The 16,336-nt window shown below is 35.9% G+C and overlaps 1 protein-coding gene across 4 annotated transcripts; it reads left to right on the top strand.

Moving 5' to 3' along the window:
• Positions 1–306: 306 nt before the first annotated feature.
• Positions 307–16,332, top strand: AIR9 (Outer arm dynein light chain 1 protein). 4 transcript variants are annotated; one of them, XM_023661952.2, is made up of 39 exons: positions 307–465; positions 620–781; positions 879–1,873; positions 2,300–2,371; positions 2,879–2,944; positions 3,135–3,206; positions 3,318–3,383; positions 3,507–3,569; positions 3,679–3,744; positions 4,008–4,107; positions 4,290–4,391; positions 4,704–4,933; positions 5,032–5,146; positions 5,909–6,029; positions 7,033–7,208; positions 7,414–7,549; positions 7,942–8,042; positions 8,138–8,185; positions 8,995–9,179; positions 9,266–9,383; positions 9,738–9,865; positions 10,207–10,375; positions 10,878–10,996; positions 11,235–11,403; positions 11,679–11,763; positions 11,837–11,910; positions 11,989–12,108; positions 12,439–12,634; positions 12,718–12,839; positions 12,929–13,136; positions 13,511–13,584; positions 13,690–13,828; positions 14,136–14,317; positions 14,397–14,552; positions 14,804–14,935; positions 15,221–15,279; positions 15,470–15,502; positions 15,596–15,727; positions 15,842–16,332. In XM_023661952.2, the coding sequence occupies exons 3-39, from the start codon at positions 965–967 to the stop codon at positions 16,016–16,018; spliced, it is 5,220 nt and encodes a 1,739-aa protein (XP_023517720.2). In that variant the 5' UTR covers positions 307–465; positions 620–781; positions 879–964; the 3' UTR covers positions 16,019–16,332. The 4 variants fall into 4 exon arrangements, with proteins under 4 accessions (XP_023517720.2, XP_086976117.1, XP_086976118.1 ...); XM_087119992.1 differs by having other exon boundaries at positions 312–465; positions 694–781; XM_087119991.1 differs by having other exon boundaries at positions 620–1,873.
• Positions 16,333–16,336: the final 4 nt, after the last annotated feature.

Here is a 16,336-nt window from a genome sequence, read left to right as displayed (position 1 = left end):
ATAAATAAAAATGAAAAAAAAGAGAGGCTGAATGTGATATAATGCTGACTTTATGGACTCAAACTCGTCCGAGTTCGCTCAGCTCAGCTCGGCTCAATCCTTTTATATTTTAATTTGTCATCTTCAAAAATTAAAATGGTTTCCGCCAAAATGAATTGAGGTACAAGTTTCCAAATTCCAAAACAATTTTTTAATTATTTTGAAAATTTTATTCAAATAATCCGACAATGGCCCCAGCCAGCTGCTTCCCTCTTTTGGCTTATTGGTTGCTCCACTCTCTCCCTCCATCTCTCTCTCTCTCTCTCTCTCTCTCCCTCCATCTCTCTCTCTCTCTCCCCCTCTCCCTCTCCTGCTTTTGCTTTTTGTGGTGTCACTCTGCGAAAATTTCTATGCTTTCTCTTCGTCTAATCGAAACCCTAGACTTGTTTTTCTGCTTCGGATATTTCTAACCCATTGTCTGTTTTGGTAAGTTTGCTCTCACTTTGTGCTCTGTTCTGTGAGCTGCATTTTGAGCTTCCATTGTTTCTTTGTTGGTTTCTTTTCTCTATGCTGGAGCCATTTTCTTGCTACTTTTCACTTTGGTTGACCGATTTTCGGCTTTGAAACTTCATTTGTGCAGGATCCAAGTGTGGTGTTCGGTTCTCGAGTACTCTGTGTTTAACTGAAAGCTTCGGTGGTTTTTGAATTTTGCAGCGTGGTTCTTGTCGTTGAGCTGAAGAAAGTCGCTATGAGCTGCTGATGGGAATGTAGTGGAATTTTTTTGACGGCTTTAATGAGCTTGGTGCAGCTGAGTTTTAGTTGTTATTTGGTGTTTTTTTTTTTTTTTTTTTTGAAGAACTGAGAAGAATTGAAGCTTGGCTTGTTTCAATCGAATTCAGCTGGTGAGCATAATAAGAAAACAATGGCCTCTTGCCACGTTTGACCAACCTGCCATTTTGATCGAATTCTGCTCGATTTAACGCTTATGGAGGGTTCCGTAGACCAACCTGTGGAAGCAAAACTAGAAGATTCCACGTCTCAGTCAGGTCCAGTTCCCATACCGAGTGAAGATATAGTTGTGAAGTGTCCCAATTCGCAAAAAGTTCCTGCCGTCATTTCTTCAGGAAGTGCAAAAAGAAGTATAAAATCTGGGAAGCCTTCTGCTGCAGATTCAACGAAGGCTAGCTCACTTAGAAGGAGCATTGAATCTAAAACAGCTTTAGTTTCCTCTTCTGATCTCACTAAATCAACTGCAAGTGTGTCTTCTCAAGTTTCAAATTCAGTTCCAGTGACACGAAGAAAAAGTACTGGAGGGTTGCCGGAGAATTCTCCTGCATCTTCCTCAAGAAAGCCAAACAATGTCAGCAAGGCTGCAGCCGTAAGGACTCCAGCATCTGAACCAACAAGGCGTTCTCTCCCTGAACTTAAAAGAAGCTCATTGTCTTCAGTTGTTTCCAAGAATTCACCTCGAAGTAGCGTACCTGAGACTAGAAAATCTGTCCCAATTTCATCAGCAGGCAGGAGTTTGAAATCCTTGAACCCATCTGATACACTTGGAAAAGAAACCGGTAAAGATGGTCCTAAGAAGTCTACAATTAAGTCAACACCATCAATCTCCTCATCTTCTTTAATCTCAAGAAGGCTCACCTCCACTTCCCTGGACAGCAGCGCCAGTAGTAGCAGTGTAGCTAGAAAGACAGTCTCAAAGGTTTCCTCTCCATCAGCTCGATCCCCTGCAGTTTCAAGTGGATCAAGATCTGCATCTTCATCCACCACACCCCTTGAAAAGAATTCTAGATTATCGGGACAAAGAAAGGCCAGTAGAACCCCTGAAAGCAGAGATTCTCGTTTTGTTGTTCTTCCTCAGGTGGAAATAAAACCGGGTGATGATTTGGTAAGAAACTTTGTCAAAAATAAGAGTTTTTATGATCAAGTTTTCTACTTGAAGGCTTGAACCCTAAGGCTTTGAAGGGTATTTGTAAAACCTGAAACATTTTATTGTCTAAGGCACTGGAAGACAATTTCCATACAGTGCATATTTGTGCAGAACAACAAACAGATGCTTTCTTTTGGAAAATTCTACATTTCTATCACCGCCCTCTGCTTTGATTGGTTCTTCTAATTTTTGGTTTAAAAAAAAAAACAATGACATCTTTTTTCTTGGCATACCAAGGACGATTGACTAGTGACCAATGACTTGAACTCTGTTTGTATGATGTTTCATCCATTTTCTGAAAAATGTTTTATCTAAGTGTATGCTTGTTAGCAATCATGCATGTGAAAATACCATTATTAAATTTGTTTTGATGTTATGCACCAGAGGTTGGATCTGAGGGGCCATAGAGTCCGCAGTCTCAATGCTAGTGGGTTGAATTTGTCGCCTAATTTAGAGGTAAGCCTTGCGTATTCTTGACATACTCCATTTGTAATAACTGCGTGTAAAGGATGGTAGCAGATAGCTCTTGACACAGGAGAGTGTCGAGCTCTCGTTGTCTTTTCCTTATTTTCCTTTGAACTGATTAATAATGCTGAGGTATATTTCAGTCGTTTCCCTTTCGTGAAGCCCACTTTTTGATCAATAGAGTAGTTGGCATGCATATGTTTCTCTCTATGGAGGTGCAAGAGATCATGACATCTTTCCATGCTATCCTACACCTTAGAAATAACTTCACTGAAAAGGAATAGAAGAGCTGTAATTAAACGATTACCCAGTAGGTTCCTATTTGACTCGACATAAATGTATCTTCAGGGGAAGATATATGAGCATTTTTGTTCCTCTCTCTCTAGACTGTCGGTTATTGTATCTTCTCATCTTCCATCACTATAACCAATTTCTTCAAGCTTGCTTCACTGGTAATTTTAAATGTATGATTTGATTTACTGATTTTGTTTTTCGTAGTTCGTTTATCTGAGGGACAACCTCTTGTCAACCTTGGAAGGAGTAGAGATACTAAAGAGAGTCAAGGTTTGTCATTTCTTAATATCTATATTTATTTCTTTTGAGGTGTATTTCTTATGGGCGTCGAACTAAACACTATTAATCAATATAGCAGTTCTGAAACTTGGCAACATTATCCTATACTCATGAAGTTTCAACTGACTTTTTTGTTTTAGTTTTAATGTCTTAAGTTTCTCCTTTTCCCCTTTCTTTCCAGGTTCTTGACTTGAGTTTCAATGATTTTAAAGGACCTGGATTTGAGCCTCTGGATAATTGCAAAGCTCTTCAGGTATCTCACACGTTTTTTTTTCCTTACCTAGCATGAAAAATGAAAACATTTGTCGCATGACAGAAAATATTTTTCCTAAATGTTTTTATTTTTTTTATTTTATGGTTTTAGCAACTTTATCTGGCTGGCAATCAAATAACCTCATTAGCGAGTCTTCCACAGCTACCAAATTTGGAGGTAAAAGTTGAAAAAAAACACTCCCCACCCACCCCCACCCCCACTTTTCATTAGCAAGCCTTCTGACATTCCTGCTCTTTTTGTTCGTTATTTATGCTTCTTTGCCATCTTATTGTTCTATAGTTTCTCTCCGTTGCCCAAAATAAGTTGAAGTCACTTTCAATGGCAAGTCAGCCTCGACTTCAGGTTTTTATCCATCTAAAAGTTTTTCTTTTGTCAGCAGGTCAACTGAATTCTCTCTCTCTCTCTCTCTCTCTCTCTCTTTATGTAAGGGTTGTTTCAAAAATTTATGCAGGTACTAGCTGCCAGCAAAAACAGAATTTCGACTCTCAAGGGTTTTCCTCATTTACCTGCACTGGAGGTTTGTATCTATCTATATAGGTTTACATAAATCATATAAGTGGCCTCAATTTAACCACTCAAGACTGCTATGCACATATAGGCTCAAAAGGTTTGCATGCGAGATAAAATGGCATACTTATAAACTCTTGAAACTGTAAATTAACTCTTCTATGAATTCATGTTAAAGTTCGTTATTGTTTTTATTTTTTGTAAAGCCTCTGTATAGAGGCAATGTTAAAGATCGTTTGTCCATTAACTCCGGATAAATTTTTTATGATGCAGCATTTGCGTGTAGAGGAGAATCCCATACTTAAAATCACACATCTGGAAGCAGCTTCCATCTTGTTGGTTGGACCTACTTTAAAAAAATTTAATGATAGAGGTAACCTAATTAAACTTTATTTTTCAGCTATCTATATTGGAATTGTTGGCCCTCTCCTTTTCAATTGGTAGTTTACATTCCAGCTAAAGACCTCTGGATTCCACTTCCTATTTTATAACTAAAATTTGAGTTGTATATGTGTTTATTAGCTTTTATCTTTTATTTTTGAAAATTTTGGACAGATCTTTCTCGAGAGGAGGTTGTATTGGCTAAGCGATATCCTGCACATACCGGCCTATGCATTAGAGATGGTTGGGAGTTTTGCCGTCCAGATCTTGCAGCAGGTCTTTACTATTATGCTTTTACGAAGCTATTTCATTCTGATTTTCCCCTAGAGTTCACTGGATATTGTTGAAAGATCAGAGAGGCAACAAAAAAGAAAAAGAAAAAGAAAATCCCTTTGTTCGTCTATTCATCAAGTTTTACTTAATTTATATATAAATGAAATGTGTAAATCTAAAGAGAAAAAGTCATGCCATTGTATTATTTGAATGTTTTTTCCATGGATGGAGTTGGCATAAACTAATGTTAAGCAGGTCCTTTGATCTTTGTTGATTAATGCTACTTCTTTTTGCATGTATGCCTTAAATGATCAGATTCAACTTTTCGCTTTCTTCTTGAGAAATGGAAAGATCATTCTCCCCCTGGGTACTTGCTGAAGGAAGCTTCTGTTGATCGACCATTTGAAGAAGATACTTGTCGCTGTCATTTCTCGTATAACCCAGAAGAAAACTCAAGTAACCAAGAATTAATGTTAACATATCAGTGGTTTATTGGGGAGAGAATAGCTACGAATTTTGTTGCTATTCCAGATGCTACAGCTGAGGTAAAAGACCCTGCAGGGATTTATTTTTCTGTTTTATCCTTATGATTAACTGGAAGGTCCATACATCATTCTTATGTCTGCTGCTGATGTTTGGGAAGGTTTATTGGCCAAAGCATGAAGATATTGGTAAAGTGTTAAAAGTAGAGTGCACTCCCATCCTTGGAGATACTAAGTATAATTCCATTTTTGCTGTATCGTCTCCAGTTGCCCCAGGTAACTATGATTGTTTTGTTAGGAAACAGATGGGTGAGTTTGGATGTTCCCTTGCTATATGTTTTTAGGGTCCAGTATATATATTTTTTGAACAAGAAACAACTTCTCATTGGTATAATGAAAAAGAAAAAATGTTCCAGGCTTACAAACTCCTGAAGGAAGTTAAAACAAAAGAAAGAAAATACAAAATCGAGATCTTAGAAACGAGTACAATTTTCTTCCCAATGCTCATTAACGAAAACCAAACAAATTTGTGGAGTGGGCTAATGTTATCTTAAAATGGAAGAAATTTTAGACTTATCATTAGTTTACCCTAAAAATTGGAATTATGGTTGGATAAAAATCTTCTTCCATGAAAACCTTTTGAAATTTAAAGCAATGAGATAGATGCTTACTTAAACAATTCAAAATCTTAATGATAAAGAACCATAAAAGTAAAAAGCTCACAATGCTAGGGCTGGGGTGGCAACTATGAGCTCTTCCTCCATGTTCTTTTGTAATTTCTCTCCAGGTTACTTAGAATTTTTTTGTAACCTGTGGAAGCCCCTGTATAATGCTCATCGAATATGTTGGTATACCAAAAAAAAAAAAAAAAAAAAAAAAGAAAAAAAAGTTAAAAGAAAGGAAAGATTTTATTGTTGGGATTATTTCTTTATTTATTTTGATTTTCATCTACTGCATTCATTCCAAACTATCTATATACTTATGAGCTGCTTATGTAGCGACATTATCCAATCATTTTTTTAAATTTTTTATTTTAAGGAAGCAAAATTCCGAAGGTTGTAAACCTTGAAGTGCATGGGGAGCTTGTGGAGGGTAATATTATCAAAGGCTCAGCTGTCGTGGCATGGTGTGGAGGATCTCCTGGGAAAAGTGTTGCTAGGTAAGATTTAATTGAAACGGTTGTGTATTCTAATAGGCTGTTGGCATCATGATGAAAATGGAAGCCTTCAAAATTTTCAATGGCCAGTCCATATGTTAATTGTTATAGGTTAAATTACAAAATTATAATTAGAGTGTATCTTTTGAGCATTAATCTCTTTTCATTTCTTCAATGAAAAGTTTAATTTTTTTTTGTTACTATGGGATAAGCTATGTATCATCATCAGTGAACAAGTTGTTGTGAGTTTTTATGGGATAGGTATTAGTCGCAGCCAGAGAACAGTTCTATTAACTTCATTTTTTGTTCTTGTTCAAATACAAAAGTTGAGCTTATTCTCTTATTTCTTGACAAGGACATTGTGAAAGTGTGTGAGCAAGGTTATGTATACCTCAGGAGTATATATAAAGAAGCAAAATGGTAAAATATAAGATCTATCAAACCCAAAATGAAAACCATAATTATGGATCATAGGCACAAAGCCATAGAAATTTTTTCCTCCAAGAAGGTCAAAAAACCTTTGAACCTTCGAAGGAACGGTTTAGCCGCATTTGAAAAAGCTTTAGCCGCATTTGAAAAAGCTTTAGCCTGAGTGATCATAGCAAGCTTGCTTACTGAGAAAAAAAAAAAAAAAAAATCATAAAGCTTTCACTTCGACACTACGGAAAATAGAAATTGAAGTAAAGGCTGCTAACCCTGTAAGGGAGACTAAAAGCTTTGAAAGGATAGCTTCAAATAACTATAGAAAACTTTTCAACCTAACAAACATACAAAAACTCAATGTGAGGTAGCTTTAACCGACCCCTAAATATAAAATGACAAACAAATCATCTTTTTATCTTAAAAGTAAAGAAACCTTCCTGAATATTGATAATCAAACTACCCAACCAATTTTTCAAAACATTGAAAAGCAAGGTTGTTAAGCTTATCCTCCCCCACATACACACAGTAACTATTATTATACATATAAAAATGGTCCTTTTCTGAAACTATCTTACATCCTCAGTTGGTTAAGGAGAAAATGGAACAGCCCCCCTGTTGTTATTGTTGGAGCAGAAGACGAGGAATATTGCTTGACAGTAGATGATATTGATTCAAGTTTGGTTTTCATGTACACACCCGTTACAGTAGAAGGTGCCAAAGGCGAACCTCAATACAAGTACACTGATTTCATCAAAGCTGGTATGTGGTTGAATAACTGCATAGATTTTTTCTCAGTCCTAGCTATATAAGTTCTACTGGAATGAACAAATAGATGAATTGGCAACTCAAGAGGATGTTATAAAATTAATTAGTTCTTAGCTCTTAGAGTAAATTATTATTATTATGTTTATTTGTTTGTTTAAAAAGCATTAGAAATGGAGCTAAACATGACCTCTGATGACAGCTCCCCCATCAGTCAGTAACGTTCGAATAGTAGGAGATGTTGTTGAAGGAACTACTATCAAGGGAGTTGGTGATTACTTTGGAGGAAGAGAAGGTCCAAGCAAGTTTGAATGGTTGTATGAGAACCGGAACACTGGGTGAGTAATAAATACAGTTTTTTTTTTTTTTTTTTTTTTTTTTTTTTTTTTTTTTTTTTTTTTAATAATAAGAAACAAAATTTTCATTATTAGATGAAAAAAAGAAAGTTAAAGTTCTAGGATACAAACTCCCATAGAAGCAAAGTTCTAAAGGTCTACAGATTTACATCTGTGAACTTGATCAACCTGATCTATTACATAGTTTTTGTCATGTTGCTTATATCTGCAATTTCCTTGTCCCATCTTTTCTATTTAAAGAATAAACTTGAAGCAGCAGAACTTTTGTTTTTGTTTTTTTTTTTTGATAAGAAATAGACAACTTTTACTTCAAAATGTTATTTGTATATGTTTTTTATATCCTATTATTAAAATTTTCTTTACTTCTTTTGCAGCGAATTTGTTTTGGTGTCTTCTGGTACATGTGAATATACCTTGAATAAAGAAGATGTTGGGCGGCAATTAACCTTTGCATACGTTCCTGTCAATTTGGAGGGTTTGCCTCTTGCAATTTTGTTTATAATAGTTGGTCTTATATTATAAATTTTGTTGCTATGAGAATAATTGGTAATCTTATTTGATGTCTTTTAGGGCAAGAAGGTGAATCTATGTCAGTGACATCTAATGTAGTTAAACCAGGTAATTTGACTAGTTTCAGTTTTGAGATCTATGAATTTCTAGTAATGTTCTTCAACATAAAATTTAGGATTTTAAATTATGTTAAATGATGAACTTGGCAACATAGACTAGTACTTGTCGTGCATTTTCAGATGTTGCAGTTTCATGTGTACAATTATTTAAAGTTTTAATAGATTAGATTTCATGTGTGATTTGATGTTTGATCCTTTTGGCCTTTAAGTTGCTCCCTTCCATTTCATTTGTTTTCTTTCAATACAGTTTCGTTTCTTTAGCCAAATGACAAATTGTAGGGGTAAATATCTTGGGGTTAGAGGTCATGGGAGGAGGCTTGGGAAGTTGTTAGGTTTAACACCTCTTTGTGTGACAGTATCTCAAGCTTTTTGTAATTATCAACTATGCCTTATTCTTTTGGATTGAAGTATATTTCTTCTCTGTTGGAGCTTGGACCCATTTTGTGGGCTGGTTTTTTGTATGCCATCATAGATTCTTCCATTTTGCACTCTGAAAGTTTGGTTTCTCATAAAAAGCCAAAAAACCAAATATATGTTGTTCTCATATCTCTTAGGTGTTGTGTTTTTGTCAATTATGCTTTTATTCTTTTGTTTGAAAATGTATCCATGCATTTAAGTTTCTATCTATTATGTGTGCAAGTAAGTGCATAAGGTTATTTTATATATACATACTATCCATCCTTTCCTATATACTGGAAATGTAAACTTTTAAGAGAGATTAACTTAAAACATATAAAGTTGAATGTTATTTTACTTGGGAATGTTCCCTCTCTTTCAATTTCTATTTCCCATTTTCAGCTCCTCCAAAGGTCACAAACGTGAAGATAGTTGGAGATATAAGAGAGAACAGTAAGATTACTGTAACTGGTACTGTTACCGGAGGAAGTGAAGGCTCTAGTCGAGTACAATGGTTTAAAACAAGTTCTTCACTATTGGAAAGTTTTGAGGGTCTTGAGGCATTGAGCACATCCAAGATTGCTAAGGTAAATGGCTTAATTGATCTAGTTGTCAGTTTCATCTTATGCAATTTTCTTGGCCTTTTCTACCCTTAAGTTTGATGTCTGTCTAGGCATTTCGCATACCTCTTGGCGCTGTTGGCTTCTATATTGTAGCAAAATTCACTCCAATGACTCCAGATGGTGAATCTGGGGAACCAAGTTATGCAATATCAGATGGTCCAGTTGATAGTAAGTTCTTACTTCGTTTTTGTGTGTGTTTGGATTTATTGAAATTGTAATTAATCAAGGGGTGGGTTTAATTCATATGGTCAAATAGTATAATTTTATGACCTTGATGTGCTTTAAAATTGTAAATATTTTTTTAGGATTAACTTTATAGACATACACATACATATTTACATATATATATTTATTTATAGGAAACTGTTTTATTGATTGATGAAATAAAATAATCAATGAAATCAACGTATGCAAATACATGTCCTATAAGCATTGCAGTTTAAGATAGTACACCTGTATCTTCTTCAGCTTCAGGACAATGTCATTTTAGATATATCTCCTAATTAATTTCCTTTCATGCAGCTCTTCCTCCGAGCTTAAACTTCTTGTCCATTACTGGTGATTACACTGAAGGCGGGATATTAACGGCATCATATGGTTATGTTGGGGGTCATGAAGGAAAAAGTATTTACAGATGGTATCTTCATGAGGTATGCAATAATAATAATTTATTGTACTGATCTTCACAGATCATCTTGCTAATGCTAATTGTTACGTTGTAAAACCTCACTGAAGGGATTTCTTTCAAGCTACTGCTAGTTCTCGGGGTAAAATTTTAATACTGATTTAGGATCAGTGCAAAAGTACACGATTACATAAAAATTGCTTGCTTCCCCCCAAACCCATCCCTTGTCCTCTCCTATTAATTTGATTGATTGCCTGATAGACCGTAATGATAGGTAGTCTGATGATTGTAATCATCATTTTGCTTGATAAGAATGGTATTAGATGATTATCACAGTGTTGACATGACTGTTCTATGAATCTGCAGATTGAAAATGACACTGGCACTCTAATACCTGAGGTTTCCGGACATCTTCAGTATCGTCTTACCAAGGACATAATTGGAAAATTTATTTCATTTCAATGTACACCTGTCCGTGATGATGGGATAGTGGGTGAGCCGAGAATTTGCATGGCACAAGAGCGAATTCGTCCTGGTAATTTCCTTTTTGCTGGCTTTTGATCGCAGTTATCCAATTGTTATCCTAGTGCATTGTCCATTTATTAAAAATGTTTACTTTGATCATAATTCTCTATGATGTATAGTTTAAAATGTGAATATGCCTTCTGTTCTTTTGTTTGGCAATAGGAACTTATATGGCCAAGAAACGAGAATGATTTTTTTTTTTTTTTAAATAATCTCTAAAACGTTAAACGTCAGAATGAAATCTCACAATTTCTGATTTTAGCTTTTTTTATAGTAAGAATGAATCCACAATAAGATAAGTAAACCTAAAAAAAAAAAACTAACAAGGAGACAAAGGTTGCAACATTGCCTACATCCGACAAGTTGATGTCCTTTATTGGTATCAAACATTTATTTTTCCTATGCTGCAAGCAACCTTTGTAGTTGTTCAGATAAATAATGAGTTCTGTCTTTTGTTTGTCTATTTCTACTTTCTTGAAAGCTATAAAAATTGGTTGGTTTTTGATGACCAGGTAGCCCGAGATTGCTCTCTCTGCAGATTGTTGGAAGTGTTGTTGAAGGAACGGTTCTTAGTGTTGACAAAAGTTACTGGGGTGGTGATGAGGGCGAATCGGTTTTTCGGTGGTTTCGAGTACTTTCTTCAACCTTAACATCTATATGTTGTAACCCTGTATCGAAAAGTTTCAGGGTTACTTTGACTAGTACCAAACCAGATTCGGTCATTTTGAAAAAGCTAAAAATAAAAACAGACCTAGCCAGTCAAATCTAGTAATTTAAGTCTTTTATACCATGAAACTCGTTTTGATTTATTTATTTACTTGTTGCAATGTGCACACCATTCTATTTCTTAGAGTATATTTTTGGTACAGACTAGCAGTGACGGGACTCAGAATGAAGTTAGGGGTGCAACTTCTGCTACGTACATGCTATCAGTTGATGACATTGGCTATTTAATTTCTGTTTCTTGTGAGCCTGTAAGAAACGACTGGGCTCGTGGTCCTATTGTTACTTCTGAACAAATTGGACCTATAGTGCCAGGTAAATATAGTTCTTTTCATCTTCACATGGGAAAATTTTAGGAGGAGCTCTGTTTCACTTGTTCTGTTTTACTCCTCAAACAGTCGGCAAATTCTTGTAGTTCAGCTTGTTATAGTTGTATAAGTTCTAACTCAGATTGTTAAATGCCGGTTTTTAATTTATCTGGATCATTTAAATTTAAATAAAGTTGATATATTTGTTGTTTGACTAATAATTGTGTTTGTTTATTGTTTAGTTGAAGCTTCTTATATGTATGTGTGATATTTGTAATGCAGGTCCTCCCATTTGCCAGTCTTTGGAAATTGATGGATTACTGGTAGAGGGCCAGCGTTTGAGCTTTAATGCAGCTTATAGTGGGGGGTGTGATTCTGAGAATATACTTTTGTTCTTGATGCCAAGTCTTTTCTTTTGCTTACTTGTTCTTTCAATGCAGGGCGAGAGGAGATTGCCATCATGAATGGTTTAGGGTTAATAATAATGGAACGAAGGAGAAACTCGGGAAAGATGGTGAGATCTTGTTGAGTTATCTGATTGGTTTTATTTTCTTCTTTCCTTAAATTCTCATTAAATTTTCTTATATAACAGAGTTTCTGGATTTAACTTTGGATGATGTTGGAAGCCGTATTGAACTTGTTTACACTCCGGTACGAGATGATGGAATGAAAGGAAACCCAAGAAGCGTAACATCCGATGCAATTGCCCCAGGTAATTTATATCCATTTATTAGGATTGCTGCCTCGTTCTTTTTGGAAGATTTGCAATCCTGCTTTACCTTCATGATGTTTGTGCCAAGATGATATCTCATATAAACTTTTGTAGAACTGGAATTAGAATGAAGAAAATTAGCATTGAGAATGATATTATGCTTGGAATTAGATACAAACTTAGGTTGGCTCACGAGAAGTCGAGAGAAAATAAGATAGATGGAAATTGGAAACAAATTTTCTTGTCTTTACTAGACGATTTGTATGAAATTTTTAGAATTCATATTTTGATTCATATATTTTGTAACTGAACCCCTTTTCTTTGTTGTAGGGGAACCAATGGGACTAAAACTCGAGATACCAGATTGCTGTGAGGGCCAGGAGGTAGTTCCAATCAAGTTGTATTTCGGTGGGCATGAAGGTGCTGGACAGTATGTCTGGTACAGGACGACGCATAAGCTGGAAGAATCTGAACTACAGGACTTGTCGAATTCTTGTGGAGATGTCTCCATATGTGATAGAACGCTGTAAGGCTGGTTTTGATTTTCAATTCATTAAACTAAGTTCACTACATAAATAAATGGATTGAATGGTATACGTACTGTACCAGAACGTATGCTCCATCTCTTGATGACGTGGGGACATATTTGTCCTTGTATTGGCTTCCCGAACGTGTTGATGGCAAATGTGGAAAGCCATTAGTTGCAATTTCAAGTTCACCTGTAACCCCAGGTACGGTTATGGCTATAAATCTTTGCATCCTTCACAGTAACATGTGGGATTTTAATTTGTTAACTAATTGATATTAAATACTGTGGCAGCCTTACCAGTGGTTTCTGGGGTTTGTGTCAAAGAATTGTCTTTTGGTATTTATTCTGGGGAAGGCAAATATTTTGGTGGTCATGAGGGATCAAGCCTTTTTAGTTGGTATCAGGAGACAAATGATGGCACAATCATTCTCATTAAAGGGGCCACCTCTAGGACCTATGAAGTCACTGAAGCTGATTATAATTGCCGTCTGTTATTTGGGTAACTATACCTTTTGTTCTCTCTAAATGTAATGTCCAATTGTTTTCCTGCACGTGGTCGTTTTCTTTTTTTAAGGAGCCACCAAAAGGCAAATCCGAAACTAAGAAGCCGACAGCAAGAATTTCAATGGAGACCCCTTGTTAATATCTTTTGACATGTGCATCTGTTTTCTTGTTTCGTATGATTCTTCAATTAAATCAATCGAAAGTTTGAAAAATATAATATATTCGAAGAAAGGTAGAGTTTCTGTTCAGTTCTTGTAAGTCGAATCATGTGATATTTTTTTACATCGACTTGTTACGAAGTTCTCTCGGCTGCCAAGCCATCAGATAAGATGCTCTAACTGGCTCACTTTTGTAACAAATATCCTACAGATACACACCAGTGCGTTCAGATTCTGTTGTCGGAGAACTCGTGTTGTCTGATCCAACAGACATTATTCTCCCTGGTAATAATTTTTTCAATCTGCTTGGAACTTTCATTTCTAATTATTTTCCTTATATGAAGCTTTTCAGGTTTTATTTTTAAACTTTGACTTCTTGTTGATCTATAGAGCTTCCTAAAGTGGAAATGCTGGCTCTCACTGGAAAGGCAATTGAAGGTGAAGTCCTCACTGCAGTCGAAGTGATCCCGAAGAGTGACCATCAGCAATGTGTCTGGAATAAGTACATAAAAGAAGTGATATACCAATGGTATTGTATCATACATTCATACTGTGCTTGTGCGCTTATTAAATTCTTGTAAATGACTTCTTTGGTTGCTAAAATATTTGTCTTTTTTCCATTGGTTCGTCAAAACCGAATGTCTGTTTACTGTCATTCCATTCTATCAGAGTACGGGTATACGTTCTGACAAATAGGATTATGAATCTACCAAATTTAGTGCACGATGTTTCACGTAGGAATAGCATATCAGTTGCATAAAAAAATTTGGCGTTCAACATGCAATGGTTCATTACTTCGAGACTTTATTCTGAATGCCACAACTACAAATAAACAGGTTCATTTCAGCTGAAGCAGGAGATACCAAGTCTTTTGAGCTCTTACCTACACAGCGTTCTTGCTCTTACAAAGTCCGTCTCGAGGACATTGGTCATTCTTTGAGATGTGAGTGCATTGTGATTGATTCGTTCGGAAGATCAACTGAGCCGACCTATGCTGAGACTTCACCAGTGTTGCCAGGTCATATTTTTTAAATCTTAAAAATTTCCTTACTACTACTTTCACTGCCTTCTATTTTTTAAATCTTTTTTCGGTACAGGAGTTCCTAAGATCGATAAGCTGGAGATAGAGGGCAGAGGTTTTCATACCAATTTATATGCTGTTCGTGGCGTTTACAGTGGAGGAAAAGAAGGAAAGAGTAGAATTCAGTGGCTTAGGTCCATGGTTGGGAGCCCTGATCTTATCTCCATACCAGGTATTATAGATTCTTTTGAATGATATTTTCCTGTATTTTGTATAAACAACAATATTAATTCCTGTCACATTTAATAATAGCATAATGAGTAAGCTGCAGCATCACGAGCTTTATATGATAGATTAGGGAAAAAAACTAATCTTTTCGATATATTCGTAACACTCTATATGGTTCCCTACGTATTAACAACATGAGGTGCTTACATGGACTACTATTGTGATTTTGAATTGTCTGATCTCGTGAAACTCCAGGAGAGACGGGCAGGATGTATGAAGCTAATGTTGATGACGTGGGCTATAGGTTGGTTGCCATTTATACTCCTGTGAGAGAAGACGGTATTGAGGGTGAACCTGTCTCAGCGTCTACCGAGTCAATTGCTGTTGGTAAGACAAAATCTCATCCCATTCTAAGCTCTTGTACTTGATTAACTAGTATAGGATACCAAAAGCTTGTTAGGAAATGAAACTTAGGTTGACTTATGGACCAAACATGATATCGCTCTCAGTGCAGCATAGATATTAACTTGTTGAAGACATTCGTCTTTGATGGTTTTGACTTATCTCACTGAACTCTTGAAATGATATCCAAAGCCATCTGTTATATCATTCAAATGATATTCCTATTCTTCCTCACCTGTGAAAGAACTTGATTGAAGTGTATTTTCTCAGAGCCTGATGTTGTTAAGGAAGTGAAGCAAAAGCTTGATCTTGGTTCTGTAAAGTTCGAGGTACGAACTCAAAATCTTTTACGTATTTAATTTTCATTTTTTGTTACGTTTACAATCTGCGGTAAGCCGTTGTTGCTCATTGGTTGAAACATGCCATCAAAGGAATAATGCTGGACTTGCCTTTTGCCTCTCTGTCTTATTGTTTTAACTCGTTTTTCCTTCGATTGTTTGCTCAACACTTCTGAAACAGGTATTGTACGACAAGGATCGTGCTCAGAAGAAGGTTCGTCCACTTTTTTGTACCACATTTACATCGTGGATCGTTTTTTGGTATATAGATGGAAAACGAACTAACCATTATATGATATCCTCCCAGATTTCTATAGTTGGAAGCTTCGAGAGAAGAATTCTGGAAATCAACAAGAAAAGAGTGAAGGTTGTAAAGCCAGGTTCAAAGACATCTTTTCCGACCACTGAAATTCGTGGAACTTATGCGCCTCCATTTCATGTAAGCGTCTCTAGCTATAAACGTTCTTGAGCCCAATGATTTGACATCTCAATGGTTGCAAAAGAAAATTTAGACTATCTGTAATATTTTCTGATGTGCCCAATGATTTAACAGGTTGAACTTTTTAGAAGTGGTCAACATCGGCTTAGAATCGTAGTCGACAGTGAAAATGAGGTTGACTTGATAGTGCATTCCCGACACCTCCGAGATGTTATCGTCCTAGTGATCAGAGGCTTTGCTCAAAGATTCAACAGTACATCTCTTAACACTCTCCTCAAAATAGATGCATGAAATGCTGCGTTGCTGTACTAAAAAGGCCAGAAACAAAGAAGAAAATATAGCCAATTCTTATCAAACTGAATCATTCATCTTAATGTTTTCTTCCACAATTTAATTAGTTCATAACATATAAAGCTTCATCATGCTCATTGTTGTTTAGAGCAGTGGTCACTGGGTTGGTTGTCCAGATTCAAATGTATATCATTTTGTGTTCTCTTGTATATCTCAAGATGTCTGTTGTATTCTCCCCTCCTGCCTCTTGTATATCTCAAGATGTCTGGACTCTGCTTTATTCAATTTCAAGACAACAATTATTTTTGGATTAAGACA

This window comes from Cucurbita pepo, chromosome 19, assembly GCF_057944985.1.
Source record: "Cucurbita pepo subsp. pepo isolate OVF chromosome 19, ASM5794498v1, whole genome shotgun sequence".
Classification (NCBI taxonomy): domain Eukaryota; kingdom Viridiplantae; phylum Streptophyta; class Magnoliopsida; order Cucurbitales; family Cucurbitaceae; genus Cucurbita; species Cucurbita pepo.
This window is presented reverse-complemented; position numbering and strand designations above follow the sequence as displayed.

Bases quoted from the DNA above. Each gene is read 5' to 3' on its own strand.
- AIR9 (XM_023661952.2), top strand. From the start codon at position 965: ATGGAGGGTTCCGTAGACCAACCTGTGGAAGCAAAACTAGAAGATTCC. The intron at 8,186-8,994 runs GTAATTTGACTA...TCCCATTTTCAG, and splicing joins ATCTAATGTAGTTAAACCAG to CTCCTCCAAAGGTCACAAAC. The intron at 10,376-10,877 runs GTAATTTCCTTT...TTTGATGACCAG, and splicing joins ACAAGAGCGAATTCGTCCTG to GTAGCCCGAGATTGCTCTCT.